Source organism: Camelus dromedarius, chromosome 2 (assembly GCF_036321535.1).
Source record: "Camelus dromedarius isolate mCamDro1 chromosome 2, mCamDro1.pat, whole genome shotgun sequence".
Lineage (NCBI taxonomy): Eukaryota > Metazoa > Chordata > Mammalia > Artiodactyla > Camelidae > Camelus > Camelus dromedarius.
Window position 1 is genome coordinate 21,392,502 of NC_087437.1, and position 23,402 is coordinate 21,415,903.

General features: G+C 35.8%; 1 protein-coding gene across 10 annotated transcripts in view; it reads right to left on the minus strand.

Moving 5' to 3' along the window:
- TFDP2 (transcription factor Dp-2) overlaps positions 1-23,402 on the minus strand; it is a 156,239-nt gene that overhangs the window by 102,294 nt on the left and 30,543 nt on the right. For 5 of the 10 annotated variants that reach the window (XM_064491736.1, XM_031446362.2, XM_031446411.2 and 2 more), the window contains 2 exons: positions 15,752-15,872; positions 8,075-8,141 (listed from right to left, as the gene is read on the minus strand). In XM_064491736.1, the coding sequence (XP_064347806.1) occupies positions 8,075-8,141; positions 15,752-15,766 (82 nt within the window). In that variant the 5' untranslated portion in view covers positions 15,767-15,872. Of the gene's footprint in view, positions 1-4,083; positions 4,294-8,074; positions 8,142-11,801; positions 11,909-15,751; positions 15,873-23,402 lie in introns of those variants that run through there. The other 5 variants (XM_064491732.1, XM_064491699.1, XM_064491719.1 and 2 more) reach the window with 4 other exon arrangements.

The window sequence follows — 23,402 nt, forward strand, 5'->3', positions numbered from 1 at the left end:
ATAATGTTAAATTACATATGTTTTACGAATGAGGTAGAGTGTGCCTCTTCATCTGTATGAGAACCATTAATATGTTTATGTGAACCATTTATTCATAAATTGTACCCCAAAAAAGAATAATGTCATTTGCAGCAACATGGATGGACCTGGAGATCATCATTCTAAGTGAAGTAAGCCAGAAAGAGAAAGCAAAATACCATATGATATCACGTATATGTGGAATCTTAAAAACAGAAAAAAGGACAAACGAACTTATTTGCAAAGCAGAAACAGGCTCACAGACATAGAAAACAAACTAATGGTTATGGGGGAGAGGGGAGGGATAAACTGGGAGTTTGAGATTTGCAGATACTAATATACATATAATAGATAAACAAGTTCATACTGTATATAGCACAGGGAACTATATTCAATATCTTGTAGTAACTTCTGGTGAAAAAGTTATATAAAAACAAATACATGTATGTTCATGTATGGCTGAAACATTATGCTGCACACCAGAAATTAACACAACATTGTAAACTGACTATACTTCAATAAAAAATATATATGCGCAATATTCCTCTTTGTCCCTTTAATAGCTTGTGGCTGTTAGTACATCTTATTTGGTATCAATATTGTTTTGCTCACAGTACATCTTTGGCCATTTTAAATTTTCAATCTTTCTTAGATTTAAGAATACTGAATACAGTTTTAGTTCCAAAACAACTGTCTCTGTATTGCAACTGTATCCTCTTGAGAATTTCCATTCCTCTTTCTTCACATCATGCTTTCTCTTGCCTTTTCCATTCATTCTGCCTCCACAGGAGGAATTCAGTGATATTCCCTCTTTGGAGTTGCTGCATTCCTTTTAATAGGCTGTCATTGTAACAGCTGTAGGCTACTGTAATCTCTTGGATGGTGTAGAACTGGAAATCAGTATAAGATATGCATATTTTAAATCTGATGTGCAAGCAATGAATGAGCTGGCAAAGTGGAACTGCTGTGCTTAGGATATAAAGGAACAAGAGGAGGATACGCGACAGCTTTCATCTACCTGCGGGGCCACGAATAATTCAGCCACAGCAGCCGCTGAGCCGGCCGCTTCCCAGAGGACTGCATATGGCTCACAGGCAAATATGGCCTCTTTCACAGGCCAGAACCATCCAAAGGTACAGTCCACCCAACAGCATGTGCCTCTCAGATAACTGAGGAATCTCTGATCTTCAACAAAGGTTGTGCTGGGCTTTCAACACCATAGGATAATGAAGCCCTGAGTTACAGTATTTTTTTCTTTTAATTTTTAAAAAATAATACATAATTATGTGATTTATCAGGAATACACTCACATACTCGGCTGCTTTTAAATCCTCTCCTACTCCCCTGGTTATGAGTGAATATAATTATCTTCAGGCTTGTTCTTATTTTAATTAACTATGTAACTTTTAAACCTCCAACTCTTAAGATAAATGCCTTAAGACAAAAAGCTCAGAAACCTTCCTCACTGAATACCTTAATGCTTTGTTTCAAAAAGTATTGAAGATAAGTTCCTTCTTTTTATACACTTCTCAAAAGTTAGATAAATAAACATTTTCATTAAAAGCCTAGGAACATTATGGCAAAACAAGCTTTTGCACTTCAATATTCACTGAGCATGTATAACTGTACTAGACACTAAGCTAGACTGTGACGACAAAAATACAAAAAAGACCCTACCCTTGAGGAGCAAATAGTTTGGTAAAAGAAAAGGACGATAGTATAAAGAAATACGATATAATGTGATAAGGACAATAATAAAGTACGTACAGGGTCCAAAGGTTAACACAAGGGAGACACAGTAACAAGGAGGAAAGCAGAGGAATTCACGGTCAGCTAGATTTTAAAGAATAAAAGGAATTTGACCAGTGGCCAAGAGAATTACAGACTGAAGAAAAGACATACATTCTTTCAACAAAGTTCCTAGTTGAGGGCATATATTATGAGATAGATACTTTGAAACATCCTTCTTAGAGATACAATGATGAATAAGATGAAAAGTCTCTGACTCCATAGAGTCAGGTGGGGTCCATAAGTAAATCAGTGAAGTCCAGAGTGATAAATACCACAATAGGGACAAGAAGAGAGTATCAGAGGCCTACGGGCCAAGTGGAAATAGACCTAAACTTAGATGCTAGGAATGAACAGAAATTAGCCAGGTGAAATGTACACACATCAGGAGTGAATGGAGCACAGTGTCAGAGAGGAACAACATTACAGGCACAGAGAAGTGCCTTAAAAAAGGCAGAGGGAGAGTGCAAAGGAGGGAGAGAGAGAGAAAGAAAGGGGGAGAGTAAGAGGAAAGGAAGAGGTGAAGGTAGGTGAGAGGGAGACAGACAGAATATAGTTCAATGTGGCAGAAGCATAACTGTCTGAGATAAAAGGCTGAAGATGAAAGCAAGAACATGTCATAAAGGATCTTTTAAGTTGGAGCTTGGACTTTACCTTGAGGGCAGTAAGGAACAAAAAGTGTCTTTTCTTAACATGGAAAGACTTGTTCAGATTTGTGCTTGAGAAAAAAAATATGTAGCTATAGTACAGTGAATGAAACAGAAAGAAATAAAATCTAAAAGTAAATAAAATAGCTGCAGTGACCCAAGAAACAGTTCACAGTAGTCTGAACTAAGAGAATAGCAACGGAATAGAGAAAAGGGTGGCGAGGGCTGAGAGGTTCAGGTAGAATCAACAAGTCTTGTAAGTGATTTGATTGAGAGTAGAGAGAAAAAAAGAAGGAGCCGAAGATGATGCTTTTGTTTTTGGTTTGGGCAAAGGGTCTACAGTACTACCATTCAGTAAGATAAAAAGAGGGGGAAAGTAGGTTTTGAGAGGACGAAATAATCACTTTAATTATGGACAGATTAAGACTGAGATGCATATAGGTTATTCAAATCAAAGTGTCCAATAAGCACCTTCAAATACACAAACTCAAGACGTATACAAAAACTCAACATAACACTGAATATATACACAATATACAAAAACTCAAGATGAAGGTTCAGGCCAGAGACACAGAGTTGAGAATCAACCACATACAAAGTAAATGATAACTTGGGGGATGAGAAGAGATGAAACTGCCTGGGGAAAATGTGCAAGGTAAGAAAAAGAGACCTAAGACAAAACTCCATGGAACACTAATATTTAGAAGACAAACAGAAGAAGAGCTAGGAGAGTAGATGGAAACGGAACAGCCAAAAATACTAACTTAGAGGAAAAGGAGTAAGTACTTAATGAATGCTTAGCATGCGGTGGTACGTGGCAGCTGTTGTACTAAGTGATTTGTGTGCATTACCTCATTTAATCCTTACACACCCTATGAGCAACTTACCATTATTATCTGCATCATCACAGATGTGGACACTTCGGCTTAGAGGGATCAGCTTGTTCAGGTTTACATACTTGGTTGGGTGTAAGAAGTATGACCAAGATTATACCCTAGACCTCCAGAGCCCTCGTTCTTTTTGTTGTTGTTTGTTTGGTTGTTTTTTTTTGGGGGGGGGGGGATTAGGTTCATTTAATTATTAACTTGTTTGTTTATTTATTTATTTAAATGGAAGTACTGGGGATTGAACCTAGAACCTCCTGCATGCTAATAATGAGCATGCGCTCTACCACGATGCCCCGGCCCCCAGAGTCCTCGTTCTTAACTGCTACACTGTACTGCTTTCTACAAAGACTTAAAAAGTGTGGTATCATGGACACAAAGGAATACAGTGATTCAAAAGACACTACCCCCGTAACAATGAGCTCAGCTAGCATTATCTTGATTTCTAATAACATCCTTTATTAAAAAAGAATCAGGACCCTTTGGGAAAATGGCTGATCTGAGGAGTGGGCAGGAAATATGTCAAAGGGATACAGAAAACCAACTGAAAGCTCCCAATGGCCACAGCTCTAACACACACACACACATACACAAAAAGTAGTATTGGACTATGACCCAGAGTATAAACTAAATATCCATGAGTCCATACTGCTATAAATAAAGAATTAACTAACTAACTAAATAAATAGGGGAGAAGAGACAAATCTAACGTGGAAGAATTCCAAAGAAATTATGTATATACTCACACCTCAAACAAGTGGAGTAAACTCTCCACTCAAGCGTGGGCTCCACATAATGACTTCCTTCCAGACGATGGTATGGGAAAGGCGGAAAGGGGAGAGTCAGTTTACAACATGACAAACACTCCCTCAGCCAAGTGACCAAGGTTCACATCAACAGTGATAAGTCATGCTGGTGGCATGCCTTCTTGATACGCTGTGATGACAAAGGCACTTTATCTCTGCAGTCTTTCTCTCAAAAACCTATAATCCCAATCTACGTATGACAAAAAAAAAAAAAAATCAGAAAAATCCCAGTTGAGGGACATTCTGCAAAAATACCCAAGCAGTACATGTCAAAACTGTCAAATTATCAAAAACATGGGAAGTCTGAGACACTGTCAAAGCCCAAGGAGGCTAAGGATGCGTCAACATGAGATGAAACATGGTAACCTCAAAGCTCTCCTGGAACAGAAAATAGACATGAGCTAAAAACTAAGGAAACCTGAATAAAGTATGGACTTCTGTTTATTATAATGTATCAGCATTGGCTCATTAGTTGTAAAAACTGCACTAGACTAATGCAGGATGTTAATAGTAGGGGAACTGAGTAAGGAGTTTGTGAAAACTGTTACTATTTTTGTAATTTCTCTGTAAACCTAAACTGTTCAAAACTTAAAAGGTTATTTTTTACATGGGAGGGGGCACATTAACTGCCAAAAGCTGACAAACAGGAAAAATTTTTAAAAGACACAACCAAGAGCAGTTTCAATGGATTAAGGAGTAACAAGCCAGATTACATCGGGCAGAGGAGTGAATGAAAGCCGAGAATGGGACTCCAAGCACATAGCTTCTTCCAAGAAGTCTGATAATGATGGGGAGAACAAATCAGAGCTGGAAGGAGAGATCAAGGTAAAGAAAGTGTTCTGTTGGTTTATTTTTTTTAATCAAGGTATAATTCACATACCCTCAAATTCACCTAAAAGGTGTGCAATTCAGGGGTCTCCAGTATATACAAAAAGTTGTATAACCATAACCACTATTTCCAGAGCATTTTCATTACTTCAAAAAGAAATGGTAAAATGAAAGAAGATTTCAGTAAATGGAATATGTTCATAAATAGGAAGACATAGTATTGTTGAGCTGTCAATAAAACCAAAGTGATCCAGAAATTCAACGCAATCTTTATCAAAAATATAACAGCTTTTTTCACAGAAATGGAAAATGTGATCCTCAAATTCATGTGGAATTGCAAGAGAGCCTCAAACGCCCAAACAATCTTGAAAAAGAAGAATAATGTTGGAGGATTCGCACTTTGAAGCTTACTACAAAATTACAGTAATAACTAGTTATTAAGTATGGTACTGACATACAGGCAGACATACAGACCAACCAAATAGAATAAAAAGCCCAGAAATAAACCCTCACATATATGGCCAACTGATCCTTGACAAGGGTGCTAAGACCATTCAATAGTCAAAGGACAGTCTTTTCAACAAATGGTGCTGGGAAAACTGGACATCCAAATGTTAGTTTGACCCTGACTTTATATCATACACAAAAATTGACTCAAAATGGATCAAAAACCTAAACTTAAGAGCTAAAACTATAAAATTCTTAGAAGAAAACACTGGGGGAAATCTTCATGACTCAGGATTTGGTGATCATTTAATGGATATGACACCAAAAGCACAGGCAATAAAAAGAAAAATAGATTAAGTGGACTTTACCAAAACAAAGAACTTTTGCACATCAAAGTATACTATCAAGACAGTGAAAAGACAACCTACTGAATAGGAGAAAATGTATGCAAGTCATTTCTCTCATAAGGAATTAATATTCAGAACACATAAAAAAAATTCCTAAAACTCCAGAACAAAAACAAATGATCCAATTCAAAAATGAGCAAGAGAGTTGGATAGAGACATTTCTTCAAAGAAGATATACAAAGGACCAATAAGTACATGAAAATATGCTCAACTTCCTGGGGCATTAAGAGAAATGCAAATCAAAACCACAATGAGATACTACTTCACAATTACAAGGATGGATATAATAAAAATGAGTAAGTGTTGGCAAAGATGTGAAGAAACTGGAAAACTTGTGCACTGTTGGTGGGAATGGAAAATAGTACAGCCACTGTGGAAATCTACATGGCAATTCCTCAAAAAATTAAAAACAGAGTTAACATATGACCCAGCAATTCCACTTCTAGGAATATATCCAAAAGAAATAAAAGCAGTGTCTTGAAAAGATATTTATATTCCCATGTTCACAGCAACATTATTCCCAATAGCTAAAATATCAAAGTAACCCATGTGTCCATCTGAAAGAATGGATAACCAAAATGTGGTACAAACTTAAAATGGAATATTATTCAGCCATTAAAAGGAAGGAAATTCTGACACATGCTTCAGCACAGATGAACCTTGAGGACATCACACAAAGCAAAATAAGCCAGTCACAAAAAGACACATACTGTATGATGCTACTTACATGAGTTATGTGGAGTAGTCAAAATCATAGACACAGAAAGTAGAATAATGGTGGTTGCCAGAGGCTTGGAGGAGGAGGAAATGGGGAGTCATTGTTAATGGGTACAGAATTGCAGTTTTGCAAGATGAAAAGAGTTCTGAATATGGATGGTGGTGATTGGTTGCACAATATGAATGTACTTAGTACCATTGAATTATACACTTAAAAATGGTTGATGTAGTAAATTTTATGTTACGTGCATTTTATCACAATTAAAAAATTGGGGGAAAAATGAGACGCATCATGACTTCAAGTATCTTTTTCACTACTTCATAAAAATGTTTAAATTCTTAGTATACTTCTACAGACCATTACTATTACTAAGCTAGGCATTTTTATATTGAAAAACAGATTTCTCTAGCCTCTTCTCCAGAGTATACAGCCTACCTTAGACATAAGCCTTTGAGGAAGCTGATGTTTCTCTCATAGCCATCTGTATTGTAATAGAAAACATTTTGTTTCCACCTTTGCATATGTACAATGGAAAAATTCAAACATACACAAAGGAAGAGAGAAAAGAATAATGAAACCCAATATAGCTATTGCCCAGCTTAAACAATCAACCAACTCATAGATCATTCTGTTTTCTCTACAATTCCATTCACTTTACTCTTCTTTCCCCCAGTGGATTATTTGGAAGCCAACCCCAAACATACCATTCAAAAAAATTTTGTGAAGGGAAGGTAATTTTTTATTTTATTTTATTTTATTTTATTTTATTTTATTTTATTTTATTTTATTTATTTATGGGGGAGGTAATTAGATCGTTGATTGATTGGTTGATTTAATGGACGTACTGGGGACTGAACTCAGGAACTCATACATGCTAAGCATACACTCTACCACTGAGTTATACCACTCCCCCCAAAAACATCGTATCATTTTAACCATAAAGATTTCAGTATGTTTTTTCTACATACTAAAAGATACTGTTGAAAGATACATATTGCAAAATAATGGCAGTGTCCTGCATAAGCTCCTATACTGATGGATCAGATTTCTGATATAAGCATTTCCCCAGTAAACCACATATTAGACAAAGGAATTACATATATATTCATTCATTCTACTGTTAACCCACTAGGAAGCAAGGCTCTCAAACCAAAAAATCAAGAAGTCACTTGAACAGTCAGTTTCAATTGTAACATGATCATCAATCAAGGATGGTCTTAAAGATCTCTTAGGAAAGAATAGAATAAAGTAATACACACACACACACACACACACACACACACACACACAAAATACACGCTCTCTCCTTCTGTCTCCATCTCTCAGAGTAGCTGGCTTTTACATGATACAAGTTATTTGGTATATGGTAACACATAACTTGGTAAGATTAAGTTATGGTATTATGTAGCACAACACAACAGTATTACATAATTATTATTATACATAAAGTAATTAATGTGGTTGCTTATTTTAGAAAACAAATGCAATAAAACTAGCTCAATACAAAAAATTTTTATTCAACTGTCCTTACCTTTTGTTGGACTGAGATTCTGATCTATAAATCCTCTTAGTTCTGCATTTGTGGAAGTCAAACCAACCTGAATAAAATAGTTTAAAAAATTAAAAATAGGATCTTAATGTTATATGATCACTTAATAAGCTATTATTAATAACCTTCCACCAGAGGTCCATATCATATATTATACGTAGCCACATAAAGATGAGTTAATTATTTCAACTATAGGAATAAGATTAAAAAGGAAATGTTGCTATATTGCTTGAAGTGGGAAAAATATGAATTATCCAGATTAAGACAAAAATTAATGAAATAATGTTACTTATGAGCAGAAATGAAATCTACAGATTTTACTGATGGTTATTTGAAAGCAAGTAATGTGGGAGCCATGCAATTGCCGATAGATAGACCAAAATTCCACCCTCACTGCTGCCCTTAAGTTTTACTGTTCAGCATCACTGCCTGTAATGCTTTTCAACATTACGACACATAAGGATCAAATAAAGACCATTACTATCACAACGCAGAGGTGAGGTCCACTGGCTTCAAGTCCAACTGCATAGGTTCGTACTCCAGCTCATCAAGCCTACAATGTGCCTGGACGTGGCCAAGTCACACACGCTCTCTATACCTCGATCTCCTCATCTATAAATTAGAGGATGCTAGAGGTACTCACCAATTCAGTTTGTTAGAAAGACTAAGAAAGATAATTCATATAAAGCACAGTGCTGGGCACAAAGTGCTCAATCCATGTTAACACTCATTACTGTTTATCTGATACTTGGTACAGCAAGTGTGTTTATAAATTCTCCTTTAAATAATTTATTTCTTTCAATGTGATGTCCACTGGACAACTTGAAATCATAGAACTGCAGTGTAGGACCACCAAATGGAGTTTTAAATTTTTATTAAAGAGCCAGCAGGGGAAAACCCATCATTTTTGAAAATTTGTCACAAAAAAGTATCCAGTTAATGGTTCTACTACTACTACTATATTGCTGCTTTAATCCTTACAGATTTGTAATCTTGAATATCAATGCTAATTCGGTACCTCAAACATTCTTTCAAAGTACTATCACATTGAAAGGATTTCCAGGCTCATAATGCTCTGTAAGTTTCTATTTATGTACTTGCTTTATGTTTTTAAACTATCCATTGCTTTAACATTATATACCCTTCAAAACCACTCAATTGATACTTTATAAGAGCTACCTATTTCATTATTTGGTAACTCAAATTTCTACTAATACCTATTTCCTTTTGTCAAGAGATGCTACCAGAAGTACTTCTGAATATTGTTTATATCATAGAAAAGTAATTCTGATGCAAATGAATCTCTAGCACCTAATATTAAATTTTTATGGCAGTGGCTGAGACAAAGGCAACAAAAAAATGGCTTCCTAATTCTATGCAGATAATGGTGCAGATCCTTAATCCTGTCTAGTTTCTTATAAGTAATATGTTAGAAGTAAAGTAAACCTTTTGCAACAAAATTTCCAACAAATCATCACTCATGGATCTCCAGAGTTGCTCACAAATACTGTTAAGTGTTCAGTTTGTAAATGCCAAGAGTTTTTTGTGGCATCACTAACATGCCTCCCCTTTTAAAGCTCTTCTCCTATAAAAAGAAGAGGAAGGCGAAATTTTTGTTGGTGTTCTACTGAAAAAAGAAAGCAAAGAAGGCAAAGACAGCTTTTAATATATCCCCTGCTTAATACAATGTGATCATGAAATACATGAATTACAATAACTTCAAAAGCATCCGTTTATATCCCTTTGTTATGATACAAAGATAACGGCAAAAACCGCAACTAAAACCACATATTCACAGTCGAGAGTTCACAGTTACCGGATTACTGTTACATTTAAACACCTGCTTTTACAGTCCAACTTCTGCAGAGTGAAGTAGCAAACGAATTCAGAAACTTCCTAAGTAGCTGTACACCTGCACCTTAATAACCAACAGATTATACACTAAGAGGATAATGGTCAATTGTGAACCAATAATGCTGTAATTTCAGTCTCATAGATGGAGGGGAGATGTTTGTATTTATAGCTTAAATACTACCGAAATTTAATTAAAACTTCAAAAATGTATGAATTTCTGCTTTCATAAACACTGTATAGTTTAAAAGTTTCAAAGAAAAAGTAGATTATTTGAGAATAGAAAAAGTTGACTAGGAAAAGCATTTAGAATATTATCTCTTCTTTCCTTATTCTATTTAAAAAGGATATTTCTATGTTTCACAGATCAAGAGAAAAAAAGTAAACTCATTTTACACAAAATTTTTCATCTAATAAGATCCTGAGAAAACTTTTCTATCTGAATATTCAAACACTATGTTGCATACTACAAGCTGTCATTAAATATCTACTGAATAAAAAATATCCAAAGCCCAAATGTTAAGAAACCATACTCCCCAATAACGGCACTATAATTTCACTGATATTTAACATTTCAGACTGATATTAACTGAAAGAAAACAGGATTCAAAGTGAGACGATCTGTGCTCAAAGTTCAGCTCTGCCATTCATTCACGAGTAACGTGATCTTGAAACAGTCACTGTAAAGTGGGGACAACAGTACATATGAGTACGACAAACTCAGCCCTTTAGATCAAATTACATAATTACGTGAACATGTTCATTAATGGCAAAGCAATATTCAAGTGTGGGCTGTTATTCAAATGGGAATGGCTTTAATACTTCAACACTGATATAAACAATTCATAGAAGAGAAGCACAAATGACCAATAGACATATAGAATATAGAATACCAGTCTGACCTAACTAGCAATCAGCGAAATGTAGTAAATTACATGCCATTTTTTGCTGATTAGATTGACAAAGATTAAAGAGAAAATAAAGGGAAATGGCACTCTTATACACCAAAGGTGAATATATAAATTGGTGCAATCTTTCTGAAATGCAATTTACCAATATGAATCAAAAGTCCTTGAAAAATACACGTCCCTTGTGCCAGTAGTTTCCTAAGAATTTTGCTTCATTTAAATAATCCAACAGGTAAGCAAAAATAGAGAAAAAGTTAAAAAAATGGAAATAACTTAACTTAGGAAACTGGTGTAATGTCCATATAATAGATAACATAAAAAAGCCATTTAAAATGATGTTGAAGTGGGGAGGGTATAGCTCAAGGGGTAGAGCACATGCTTAGCATGCATGAGGTGATGGGTTCAATCCCCAGAACCTCTCCTAAAAACAAATAAATAAATAAGTTAACCTAATTGCCTCCCCACTCAACAAAAAATAAAATAAAAATAAATAAATAAATAAAATGATGTTGAAGAGCTATCAAGACAAGAAAAGACATTCATCATAGAGATTAAGCTAGTAGGTTACAAACAGGCTTGGCCTCATTTTTATTAAAAAATATATAACATACATATATTTTGGTTTTTATGTATAAACATTTGTGTAATACCAGATGGCTTCATAGGCAGAATTTTACTGATAATCTCTAAACTGGTTTCTTTTGTTTGTCTGTATTTTCTCATTTTTCTGTAAGGACTATTTTATGGCTTACATATTTTTAAAAGATTCTTTGGCAAGACAAAAAGTTATACCTCAAATTATCTTTCAAATTCTCTATTGTATACTGAGTGAGTAAGTTAAAACACACCTGCATTTTTGGTCTGGAAGAGTATCACTGGATACTAGATACTACTTGACAACAATTTTATCCCAGACACAATGAATATATTGCCAGCTCTGCAGAACTTACTTTTGCAAAATGATCCATCCCACAATCCCTGCAGTTCTGGGCGGACTGTTCATCTTAGAGCCTCTACAGCAGCAGAAGTGGACCCACAACCCAGAGTGAAGCAGCAAACCACTTATGGTACCCCACTTCCTCCTCTACAATGACTTGTCAAAGCCTGTGGGCCAAGCAGGGTCAACCAAAGTTCCTCCATTGAATTTGAAATATAAATGCTAAGAAAGTTCCCTCTCTTCTTCTGAGATAAGCATTATGAGACCAGTGTAGGCTACTATGCCACCAGATAGAGCCAAGAGACCGAAAAAGGGACACAAAGCCCTGATGCCCACCACTCGATCCCCTGCATCCAGCTGTATTTGAAGCCGAGTACTCCAGACTTTCAGTCATGTCAATCACAACATTCCGTTTCTTGCCTTCAGCTATTTTGAATGGGGTTTCTAACACCTGCAACCATAAGAGACCTGGAATGGCTGTGATAAGGTAAAAGTGACTCTTCACAAAAAAAAAAAAACTGTTCTTGTAAGATTGCAAGAATGCAAAAGGAGAACAGAAAATAAAGATGTACATACCTGAACGTACATGTAGTAACACCTCCATAAGACCTAGGCGGGGGGCGGGTATAGCTCAAATGGTAGAGCACGTGCTTAGCACGCATGAAGCCCGAGGTTCGATCCCCAGTACCTCCTCTAAGAATAAATAAATAAACCTAATAAACTGCCCACCCCCTCCCCCCCAAAAAAGAAAAGAAAACACTTTAAAACAAAAAGACCTGGGCAATATCGTCCAAAGCTGTGTGACACAATTATTGCTCCCTCCTTCTTGAAACACTTTCTTCATTTGGCTTCCACACCATCAGGGTCATGCTCTTGACTTCCTTTCATCCATTCCTTCAGCCTCCTTTGCTGCCTCCCCTCCTCCCCAGTTGATGGGAGAGCTTTCAGATTTTGGTCCTCATGTATCCTCTAGCCACATAGGGCCTATATAACCTCAGGCAGTCCCACTGCTTTACAATAATTTAATATGAAATGATTCCAAAATTTCTGTATCTGGCCCCAAGCTTTCCTCTGAGCTCCAGAGTCACTTATTTCTCATTATATTAACTGCCTGGCCAATATCTCCATTTGGATGTTTTCAGATCCCTCAACTTCAATATGTTCAAAACAATTTCTGAGTTTGCCACAAAATCCTGCACTTCCCCAAGAGTTCCTCTTCTCATTAAACCACAAAGCTGCTTACTCACTTACACAAGCCAAATGCTGAGAAATCTTTAACTTCTCCCTGTCCCCATAGCCTAATTACTCAATCAGTCCTGGTGGCCGTCCCTTCAAATACATCCTAGATCCAGTCACTTTTCGGCATCTCCAGTATCATGACCCCAGGCCAAGTCACCAAGCTCTGCTGTCCAAACTATTGGGATAAGGACCAAATGAGTCTCCCCTACTACCATGTCCCCCTCAGTCTCCTTACTCAGCAGCCAGAACAAACTTCTTAAAATGCTAAGTCAGGTCACACAACCATCCTCAACACCTCCAACAGCTCCCCCACTGACATTTAAAATATATACCACTCCCCATCCCCCCACACACCCCATGATCTAGCTCCTGCTCCGTTCCTGACTTCTTCTCTCCTCCTCCTACTCTCCCTTGCTTAGTTCCATCTACCAACGGGTCATTCTGCTGTTCTTCGAACAACCACAGTTTCTCTTGCCTCCAACTGGAATGCTCTTCCCCAGATATTCACAATGGCTGGCACCTTCCTCTTGGACTGTGACCTTAAGAGCATTTCTCTGTCTAAACGTCATTTCTTGAAAGAGGACTCTCCTGAACACCTAGTTGAAAGAGCTCTCCCTCACGACTACCACTCTCTCTCCTGTTTTATTTTTCTTTGTAACATTTATCATTGCCAAACATTATCTATGTATTTACCATCTTCTCTGTCTACACTCTAAACCCCAAGAAGGCAGGAGCATAACGGTGTCAGACACATATTTGTTGGAGAAAGGAGGAGGGGAGAGATGAGAATGAACTGCTCGTGGCATTCTAAACTGGTATAATCATTCCAGTAAGTATCTTGACAAAATACACTAAAAGCCACGAAAATGGTCTTATCTACTGCAAAACGGCCTGTGAACATGACTGGCTATTCAGACAGCCTATTTCGATTCTGCCCACATGCTTCAGCCCACTCTGAGACCTGACCTCTCTGCGTCCCCGGCTCCAGGGCATCAGAAGAGGGTCAGCTCATCAAGCATCCCTATCCCCCAGGCTCCTGTAGCAGAAGGAGAAACGAACTGCATGCTGTGTGATTTCTCCCAAATATACAAACAAAATAATGGGAGCACTGTTACCACTGGTTCAAATGCTTTCTGTTGCTTTAGGGAAACAACTTTGAATATAGCAAACTGTGCATATGGCTAGGAAGGTTAAGGTTGATTCCAGGTCCATTTTAAGCCAAAATATACTCGCTACTGGAATGTTCACCATCTTGTTGTTCAGGATAACTTTTATGTTCTCTTTTTTTCTAAAAACCATTATAATATCCTACAAGAAAATTCCCAATACACAGATTAAAACTTTCCTTCTTCTTTTTCCCAAACAGCACTTTAACAAGAGCAACGGACTGAAGTAGACCACTACTGATAATTTATCCTAACAAAATTAATTAAACGATAATGAAGCAAAATCTGTACCTGCTTATTGCTACTAGCACTAGGTTAAAAGCAAGGTCACTAATGAAAAGATAGAGATAAGTAATCAGGGTGTTTTTTTGTAATGCTCTTCTTTAGATGTATAATGGGGTCATATCTGGAACTACCTGTCTGGCTCACAATGTAACGCTTGCCTCTGGTCACAACTAACCAAACCACTATTGGATATGAGTGAAACTAGAGCAGGGCCAGAGGTCCTTCCTAAGGAGGAGTTTGAAATTAGCACTGACACTGGCAGACAGGATTTGTCAGGCGGCCCCATCCCTTCCTTTGCACCTCTCTCCCTCTCTGAGCAGGCTGGTACTGTACCACGGAGCTTAAGATGCTGAGGAAGATGATTTGTGGAGAAACAGCAAGTAACAAAGCAGATGCACAGAAACAAACAGAGATGACAAATGGATATCAAATTCCCACTTCGATTCCTGGTAGATTTCAAGTTTCTGGACCCGGATCTTTATGAGGGCCTGCTAAATTCCCGCTCTTGACTCCTTTGAAAAATCCCTGTATCCTTATAAAAATTCCCTTTTCTTTAAGGTAGCCTAAACTGGTTTCTGTTACCTGCAAACAAACATTGCAACATAATAACCTAGGAACAGTAAGGCAATTACAATAAGTCATTCCCCTGCATGTTGCAGTATTTACTTTCTCCATGGCATAATCCTTCACCGCAGCTGGAAACAAATCCAAGGGTACAAGGTGACAAGAGTGTTAACTTGAAAGCAAGCAGATTCAGAAACAACAGTCTTGAGCAGAAGAAAAAAATGAATAATTTCTCCAAAATATCTGAAGTCTAATGTTCCCCCAGGAATCATCTCAGGAAGGATAGCAAGATTCTTCTGAACAATGTCTGAGTACAGACATTTCTAAGAGTAAATTCAAAAGAAAAAAATCGAGCCAAAGAAAACGATTTCTCTCAATAAGGCCAAGTAACTGTTCAGAAAGCATCCAAACAAACTTATTACAGTCCCCAGAACAGGAAGGGGTGGGAAACTTTCTGGAGACGGCAGTTTTGCAGCTGTGGAGATGGAGCAACCTGGCAGCAACTTACAAGAATGCTACCATGCAGGTGAGAGCTGGGCATTCAATAGCATTAGAGTTTACTACCTTGTTCTTTAGAGAAACAAAAACAATGATAAATCAATGTCAGTAAACTGAATTTGATTAATCAGAACGGTGAAAGGAAATATGTGTAGGAAAAAGTACAACTCATTTTTTAAATACTTACATGTAAAAATGTACAAATACTTACATTTTTTGCCGTCATGTCAAACTGTATTCAATTTAAAATTCTGTAAAGCCATTAAAAAACAAAGAGCAAAAAACAAAAAAACAAAAAAACTTCGTCTTCAATAATTCTTTAAAAGAACGTCCTGTCAAAGGGAAAAAAAAGGAAATAGTAATGTAATAATAATAATATTAATAATACTAATAAGCAACGTTTCCGTCATATTTACTGTGAAATGCATCATTAAGTAAATTATCTAAATTAATCTTCACAACAACATTATGAATTATGTACCATTTTAATTGTTATTTTCCAGATAAAAATTGGGATTTAGAGATGCTAAATATTTTGAGCAAATCAACTCAGCTAAGAAGTGATAGAGTCTGGACTTTGAAATATTAAACTATGCTGTTGTACATAATCCACTGAAAGTAGCACCAGGGCTTCTTGGAGAAACAGCCAATACCAGCACTGGGGCAGGAAACGTACAAGATAAAGCTAAAACATTTTCTTGTACCTAAAGTAAAGAAGGGCTAAAAAAATGATGGCGACATATCAAAAGTCCACAAGAGCCAGATTAACGGGCCTACAACTCAGAGGGACAAGTTAAGCCAACTTAAAGGGGCAATTGAGCACCAAAGTATATACTGATAACAACAGACACTAACAGACTCTAAACCCACTGAATAAAATAATCCAGGAATTCATACTGATCGAAACAAATAATAAGAAAGAAGAGAAAGCTCTTCTTTATAATGCAATGACAACTTACATATATAAAGAAATAAAGCAGGTAGAAAACCATGACTTTATAAACATTGTGATATTAACGGGTTAGACAAGAATCATCAAAAGATGCAAAAATTAGTAGATGAAAGTTGATGAGAAAAAGGGTATTTACAAAGTCCTGAAATATCTCCCCACTAAATACCTATTAATTCGAATTTTATAGTGAAGAAACCTGGCACATCCCACTTTAGCCAAAGTGATTAAAGCTACAAATGACCACCCACAACGGGACAAACCAACACTATGCATCTCCTCAAGCGCTCTGAGATGGATACAGTCTCACTCCTGAGGTACTTCCCAAAATGCATAATCTAAATCTAATCATGCAGAAATAATAAAAAAAATTCAAGTTGAGGGACACTCCACAAAATAATGGCCTGAACTCTTAAAGAATATTAGTATCATGAAAGAGAGAGGAAGCTTAAGAAATGGTTCAGATTTAAAAAGACTAAAGTCACATTTGAAATCAATTCAATGCATAATCCTGGACTGGAATCTGGACCACAAAAAATAATTGCTATGAAGACCATTATTGGGGCAATTGGAGAAATCAAAATATGGTCCCCAGACTGGATAACTGTACTGTTACATTTCCTGCTTTTGATCAGAGGATTATGTTCTTTTTTTAAGTGAATGTCCTTGTTCTTAGAAAAAAATATACCAAAATATTTAGGAGTCAAAGGGTGTGACAGAAGAAACTTACTTTCAAATGACAAAAAATATATAATACGTATCTATAGAGAAAGGGGAAGCATGTCTGGCAAAATGGTGACAATTGGTGAATCTGGGTAAAGGCTATTCAGGAAATCTTTGCCCTATTTCTGCAACTTTTCTCTTATTTTAAAATTATTTCAAAATTAAAATTTTAATAAGACATTCAAGGAGAAGGATAAAATAAAACTTAACTTCAAAAAGACCATAAATAATGAGAGCCTGAAGAGATGGAGGCTCCAAATATGCCTTATATTCTAGAATTTGAATCTATGAGTAAAAGGGAGGGGGGGGAACATTTCTACTTTTCAATAAAACAGTGTAATTTTCAATGATAAAGAAAACATATATTTAAAAAGCCAAGTAAGATCTGAACTACAACTGTGACTTTTGCTTTCCCACTGTAGCTGCAGATCTGTTCACGTCTGTCATGACCTGATATGAAAATCATGTTCCTACACTGAAGCTGCTTCACGTTTATCAATTATCTGTTACGTCTTCTTCAGAGTCACAAACATGAGATAAATAATGAAGCATAAGTTCCTGATATTCCATTCACCAAACTACCTACCATATTCAAACCAAGAATTTAAGGCTAAAATATATGTATTTCATTTTGAAGATAAATTATTTAAGCAAGCTTGATTTAACAGATCTACATAAAACTATGTACCTAACAGATATAAAGCATCTCTTTAAACACGTATTTACAAAATTTCTCCACATACAAAGTCACCAGGAGAGTAGTAGCAAATTGCAAAGAGACAACATCATGCAGGTTATGGTCTGTGGCCACAATGCAATTAAATTAGGAATCAGTTATTTTTCAAGAAGTCATATATTTAGAAAGTAAAACTATATTATTGCTCAAGTAACCTAGGAACAAAAGGAAATTCGAAACATTTAGAGCTGAATGACAATGAAAATAATAAAAACTGTAAAGCATAGCTAAATTAGCACTTAGAAGTAAATTTACACTTCTTTCCATTCATTAAGTGACCAACTTAAAAGCTTAAAAAGATCAGCGAGAAACTAGATATAGACTCACAGACGTGGAAAACAAACTATGGTTACCAAAGAGGAAAGTGGGGGAGGAATAAAGGAGGAGTTTGGGATTAACTATTACACACTACTATATATAAAACCGATAAACAATAAGGTCCTACTGTATAGCACAGGGAATTATATTCAATATCTTGTAATAACCTATAATGGAAAAGAATCTGAAAAAGAATATATACGTATATGTGTAAGTGAATCACTATACTGTGCACCTGAAACTAATATCCTGGAAATCAACTAGACTTCAATTTAAAAAAATGAAAAAATTAAAATCAGTTAACAAAAATGTACAATTTAAAATAAATGAATATATAAAAATAAATTAAATTATGTTTAAAAAAAAGATCAGTAAGGACTCGAAGAAAGAAGAAAAGAAACAAAGAGCAAAAATTAATGAAATAGAAGGGGTAAGTTAAAGCTCAGTGGTAGAGTGTCTGCTTAGCATGAACAAGGTTCTGCATTCAACCCCCAGTACCTCCATTAAAAAATAAACAGATAAAAAAATAATAAATCTAATTATCTCTCCCCAAAAAGAAAAAAAAAGAATTAATGAAATAGAAAAAAATCAAAATAACAGCTGGTTCTAAGTGTCCTGCTGCAAGTGGACATCTGCAAGTAAAGCAGCAGTGTAGCAACGTGGAGACAGCCTGGATTTTTTTTTTTTTTTTTTAATTTAGACTGTCTCAGCTCTGACGCTTATTAGCTGTGTGACCTTGAACAAGTGATTTAACCTCTCTGGGCTTCAGTGTCCTCATTGGGAAAATAGATACGTAGAGTTTTTCAGGGTTATGGTAGGAGTAAATCAGGCGTTGTGTCGAAGTGAAAAGCATCAGATCCCAAGTCAATGTAACAAATGCCCACCAATTTACACATGAACACTGAACACTCCAAACCATGAAAAAACTCAATTGTAAATATTTTTAGATTGCCTTATGACCTACTGAAATACAGTTATAACAAAAAACAATGAAGTCTTTTCTATCCAAAGTACTTGTTAAATTTTAGAAAACCTCTTCTATCTACCTATGGCAGATCCTGTTACCCACCCAGGATCATTTTCCTCTTCTTCTTTAGGAGAAGGTGAAGATGGCAATGTGCCCAACTGAAAATGCTACATTCTCAGTCTCTCTCTCAGATGACTTGACCATGACATAATTCCAGCCAATGAAATATAAGCAGACATTGTTGGGCTGGGCTACCAGATTCAGCAAGCAAATGCCCTTTCCACCCCATTCCCTGTTTCTTCATTTCCAGAATGTGGTTGTAATGGCCAGAGCTCCTTGTCTCCATGCATCTGCTTCAATATTATAATCAGCATTCAATATGGGGTTATATTTCCTAAGGGGTGGGCTATTGCATAGCACTGCTAATCACGCAAATAAAAAGAAATAAACAGGGCGTTACTTTTTCAACACACTGTAACAAGAAGCCACCAGTAAAAATACTTCTTAGCCACAAAACTGAGCTCGATAAGGCAAAACATTTTGTTTAGTACCCTCTTTGCATCTTCTCACCAGACATAAGCATAAACTGCAACCTCTAAATGTTACCTAAATAATAAATGTTTGAAATAGAGCCAAAGTGCATGAATGTCTTGAGCAAATTTACATTAACATCTCTGCGCCTCATTTACTTCATCTGCAAAATAGTAATGGTACACCTACTTAATTAAATGAGTCAAGAACTGAAAAATAATTAGGACACTGCCTTGCAAAAGGTAAAGTACTCAATCAATGTTAAGGGAAAAAGTGGTTCACTGACCTCTCATGACAAATTAAGGTTTCTTCCTCCAAAACAAATAATACATAATTCACATATAGTAGAAGTGCTAAGAACCACAACATAAATCCAATTTTAAAGCAGGAAAAAAAATGTTTAGTTGTGGTTAAGAAAAAGTCTAAAATTAACAAGAGTAGGCAATTAACTTCATTAATTTATTCATCCAGCATTTACTGAACATCCACTATGGGCAAAATACTAATGTAGACACTGGAGACCTCCTAGGAGATGAGAGAAATAGTAAGCATAAACCTTTAAGTGTAACTTAAATTGTATAAAATTACATTAAGATAAATGCTATAAAAAGAAATGGGATTGTGCTAGAGATCTCCTTCATTCAATTCAAAATCAAGAAGTAACCTGTACTGAGTGACAGCTTATAACCTTTTAATTAAAAAATATACATGCCTAAGTATTTTTAAGCCTTTCATCTCTCTTTTTCACTGCCTTTAATCTAAAAATCATTTAGATTTATATGACTTCAACCAAGTGTCTAGAAAGTAAATAAACATTGCACCAAATGTTTCCAGAAACTGCCGTCTTTGGCAGTAGTGGTGGTTCTCAGAGACAAACCAGTCATGTGCACTGATGCATTTATGTTTCATCCAGACTCAACAATTGCACACTTCTTCCTGTCACCATGCTCTTCTGTTGGTTAAAAAAATAAGTCGGATTTCTTCTTCCAGCTTCATGAACACATTATGTCAAGCTCAAAAAGTCAATCTTAGTGACCTCACCATCTGCCATGATCTCTTGTCAGATTCAGACAATGCAACTCCCACAGATGGTCTCAAAATGCAAGCCTCTTTCCTTTCCAATCACAATTTAGCAGCTGTGGGCACAAAGCCTTTTAAAATGGTACAACAGTAATCAAAATATAGGGAAGAAAGCAAAAATAATTATGGATAAATGTATACAACTAACATCACTTGAATAAAGTTTGTGAACTTTCTAACACTGCTGGAGAAGATGCTACTAAAAATTAAATTTCAGCAAAGCCAGCATATTTAAACAGAAGACAATGCTAATTTTAAATATCATGCTCACGTGTCAAAGATTGGAAAATACACAAAGCAATAAAACGGGGCACAAACAGCACTTCACAAAGGCAACTACAGTAAGTTTTTGACATAACTTCCTTCAGTATTCTCTTTCTGCACTCTCACCTTTGGTAAGTGGTACTAATTAGAAGATATTTTCATAGAAAATGCTAGCACAGAACATTTTCTTAGGTGATGAACATATCTATGCACTCTCCTAAGCGCTTCATGTGTATAATCTCATACAGTTCATACCCCAACATTATCAGGTACATGTTTTTACTGTTCATATTTTACAGATGACAAAACTGAGTTCTAGAGAGTGGAAGTGATTTACCCAGTTAACCAGCTATGTAAATGGCCAGAATATCAACCCAGGACCTCAAACGAGCAGACATGTTCTTAACTACTATGCTAACTTACAAAATATATTTGCCTTGAGATATAATAAGTACATCCTCAAAAAAAACCCCAAATTCCTTCTGTATAACACAGGGAACTATATTCAATATCCTATAATAACCTTTAATGAAAAAGAATATGAAAATGATTATATGTATGTATATGCATGACTGGGACATTGTGCTGTACACCAGAAATTGACATATTGTAACTGACTGCACTTCAATTTTTTTAAAAGTATATCTTCAAAAGATAACAAAATATATAATTACTATTGTAATAAATCTATATATAAAAGGATAACTTTCTACACCAAAAGAATTCTTTTTATATAGGACAAACCATGTATTACTGGATCAGGTTTTTCCCTTTTTTAAAGGTTCTTTTATTTAAAATTTCAATATTAAATTTACATTTCTTTATTTTTCTGAGTAGAAAGTAAAGTTCCTCATTTTTACAGGTGTATAGTACTCCTTTAGATTGTTACACCATACCTTATTCCACTATTCCTCTACTGATGGACATTTAGATATCCTAAGTTTCTACACTGGTGATGGTAATCATATTTTAATGACTCAGTCCTTAAAGTCTAATCTGCTCTCTGACCATCTGGCCAGTTCTGTGTTAAATCACTTTCCCATTCCCTTCTCTCATCTCGTTCCACTGGCCTTCCGGCAATTCCTCAAAGACAGGCTCCTGTCTCAGGGCCTCTGCACGTGCTGTTCTCTCTGCTTGGAACGTTCACCAGTGGCTAACTTTACTTCCTTCAGATCTCTTCTCAAATGTCACTTTCTCTGCCACTCCTCAGTCTAGGTCAGGGGTCTCTACTTAATGCTTCTCCTTTTACAGTACACAGCTGGTTGTCACTATCTATTTGTTTATGTGATTATCAGATGTTGGCCCACTCTACCTACTAAAGAGTAAATTCCATGAGGGCCAGGACCTATCTATTTTGTTCACTATAATATCCCGTGTCTGGCACGTGGTTAGAACTCAAGAAATACTTGGTTTTTGTTTGTTTTTAAAGAAATATTCATTAAATTAATTATATACTCAGTATTTTATTTACTTTCTTCCTTTAATAATGTATGATAACCTCATTTAATACGACTTGGCTGCAGAAAATGAGAAAACAAACATTTAACACATTCACACATCTGAAATATCACTATATGTGTGTGTGTGTGTATACTTACAAAATATATACATATACACACACACACACACACACACACATATATATAGCAGAGTTTTGCATGCCACTTTCCTATCATAAACAAAAAGTATATTGGAGCCAGCATCATATTTGTGTTCATTAATTTCAAAAATGTTATTATGGGAAAATTTTTTATAATAGAGTTTATTTAATTTCACTAATGTTTAGGATGAAAAGAAGAGTAGGCAAGAGATAAATTTTAAAACACTTATTTACTAAAAGCTGCTCTCCCAAGGAACCAGCAACATCTTACATTAAAAAAAGAAAAAGAAAAAGATAATTGCCTTTATATTCACTGCTCACTTTTTTGAATTGAAAAAAATTTGTCCAGGTTTACACAAGCTTTTACCCAGGACCCTTTACACTGATAAAAACTGGTTGACACTATAAACTAGCAATAACAATGTTCACCAGAGTCTTCCACACACGTGCAGAGGAATAATGGGTCCTGATGTCTGGACACCACTCATGGGTTCACTTATTCAGTAAATATTTCTTGACTGCCTGCTGCATGTCGAATACTAGGATGAGCATTAAAGATACTCCGAGAAACAAGACGCAGTCCCTACCTTCAGGGAGCCTACACTTTAACTTTGAAGCCAAGCATTAAACAATGAATTTCTCAATTAAACTACTTAATTACAATTACTTTCAGTGTTACTACAGAAAGAAAAAA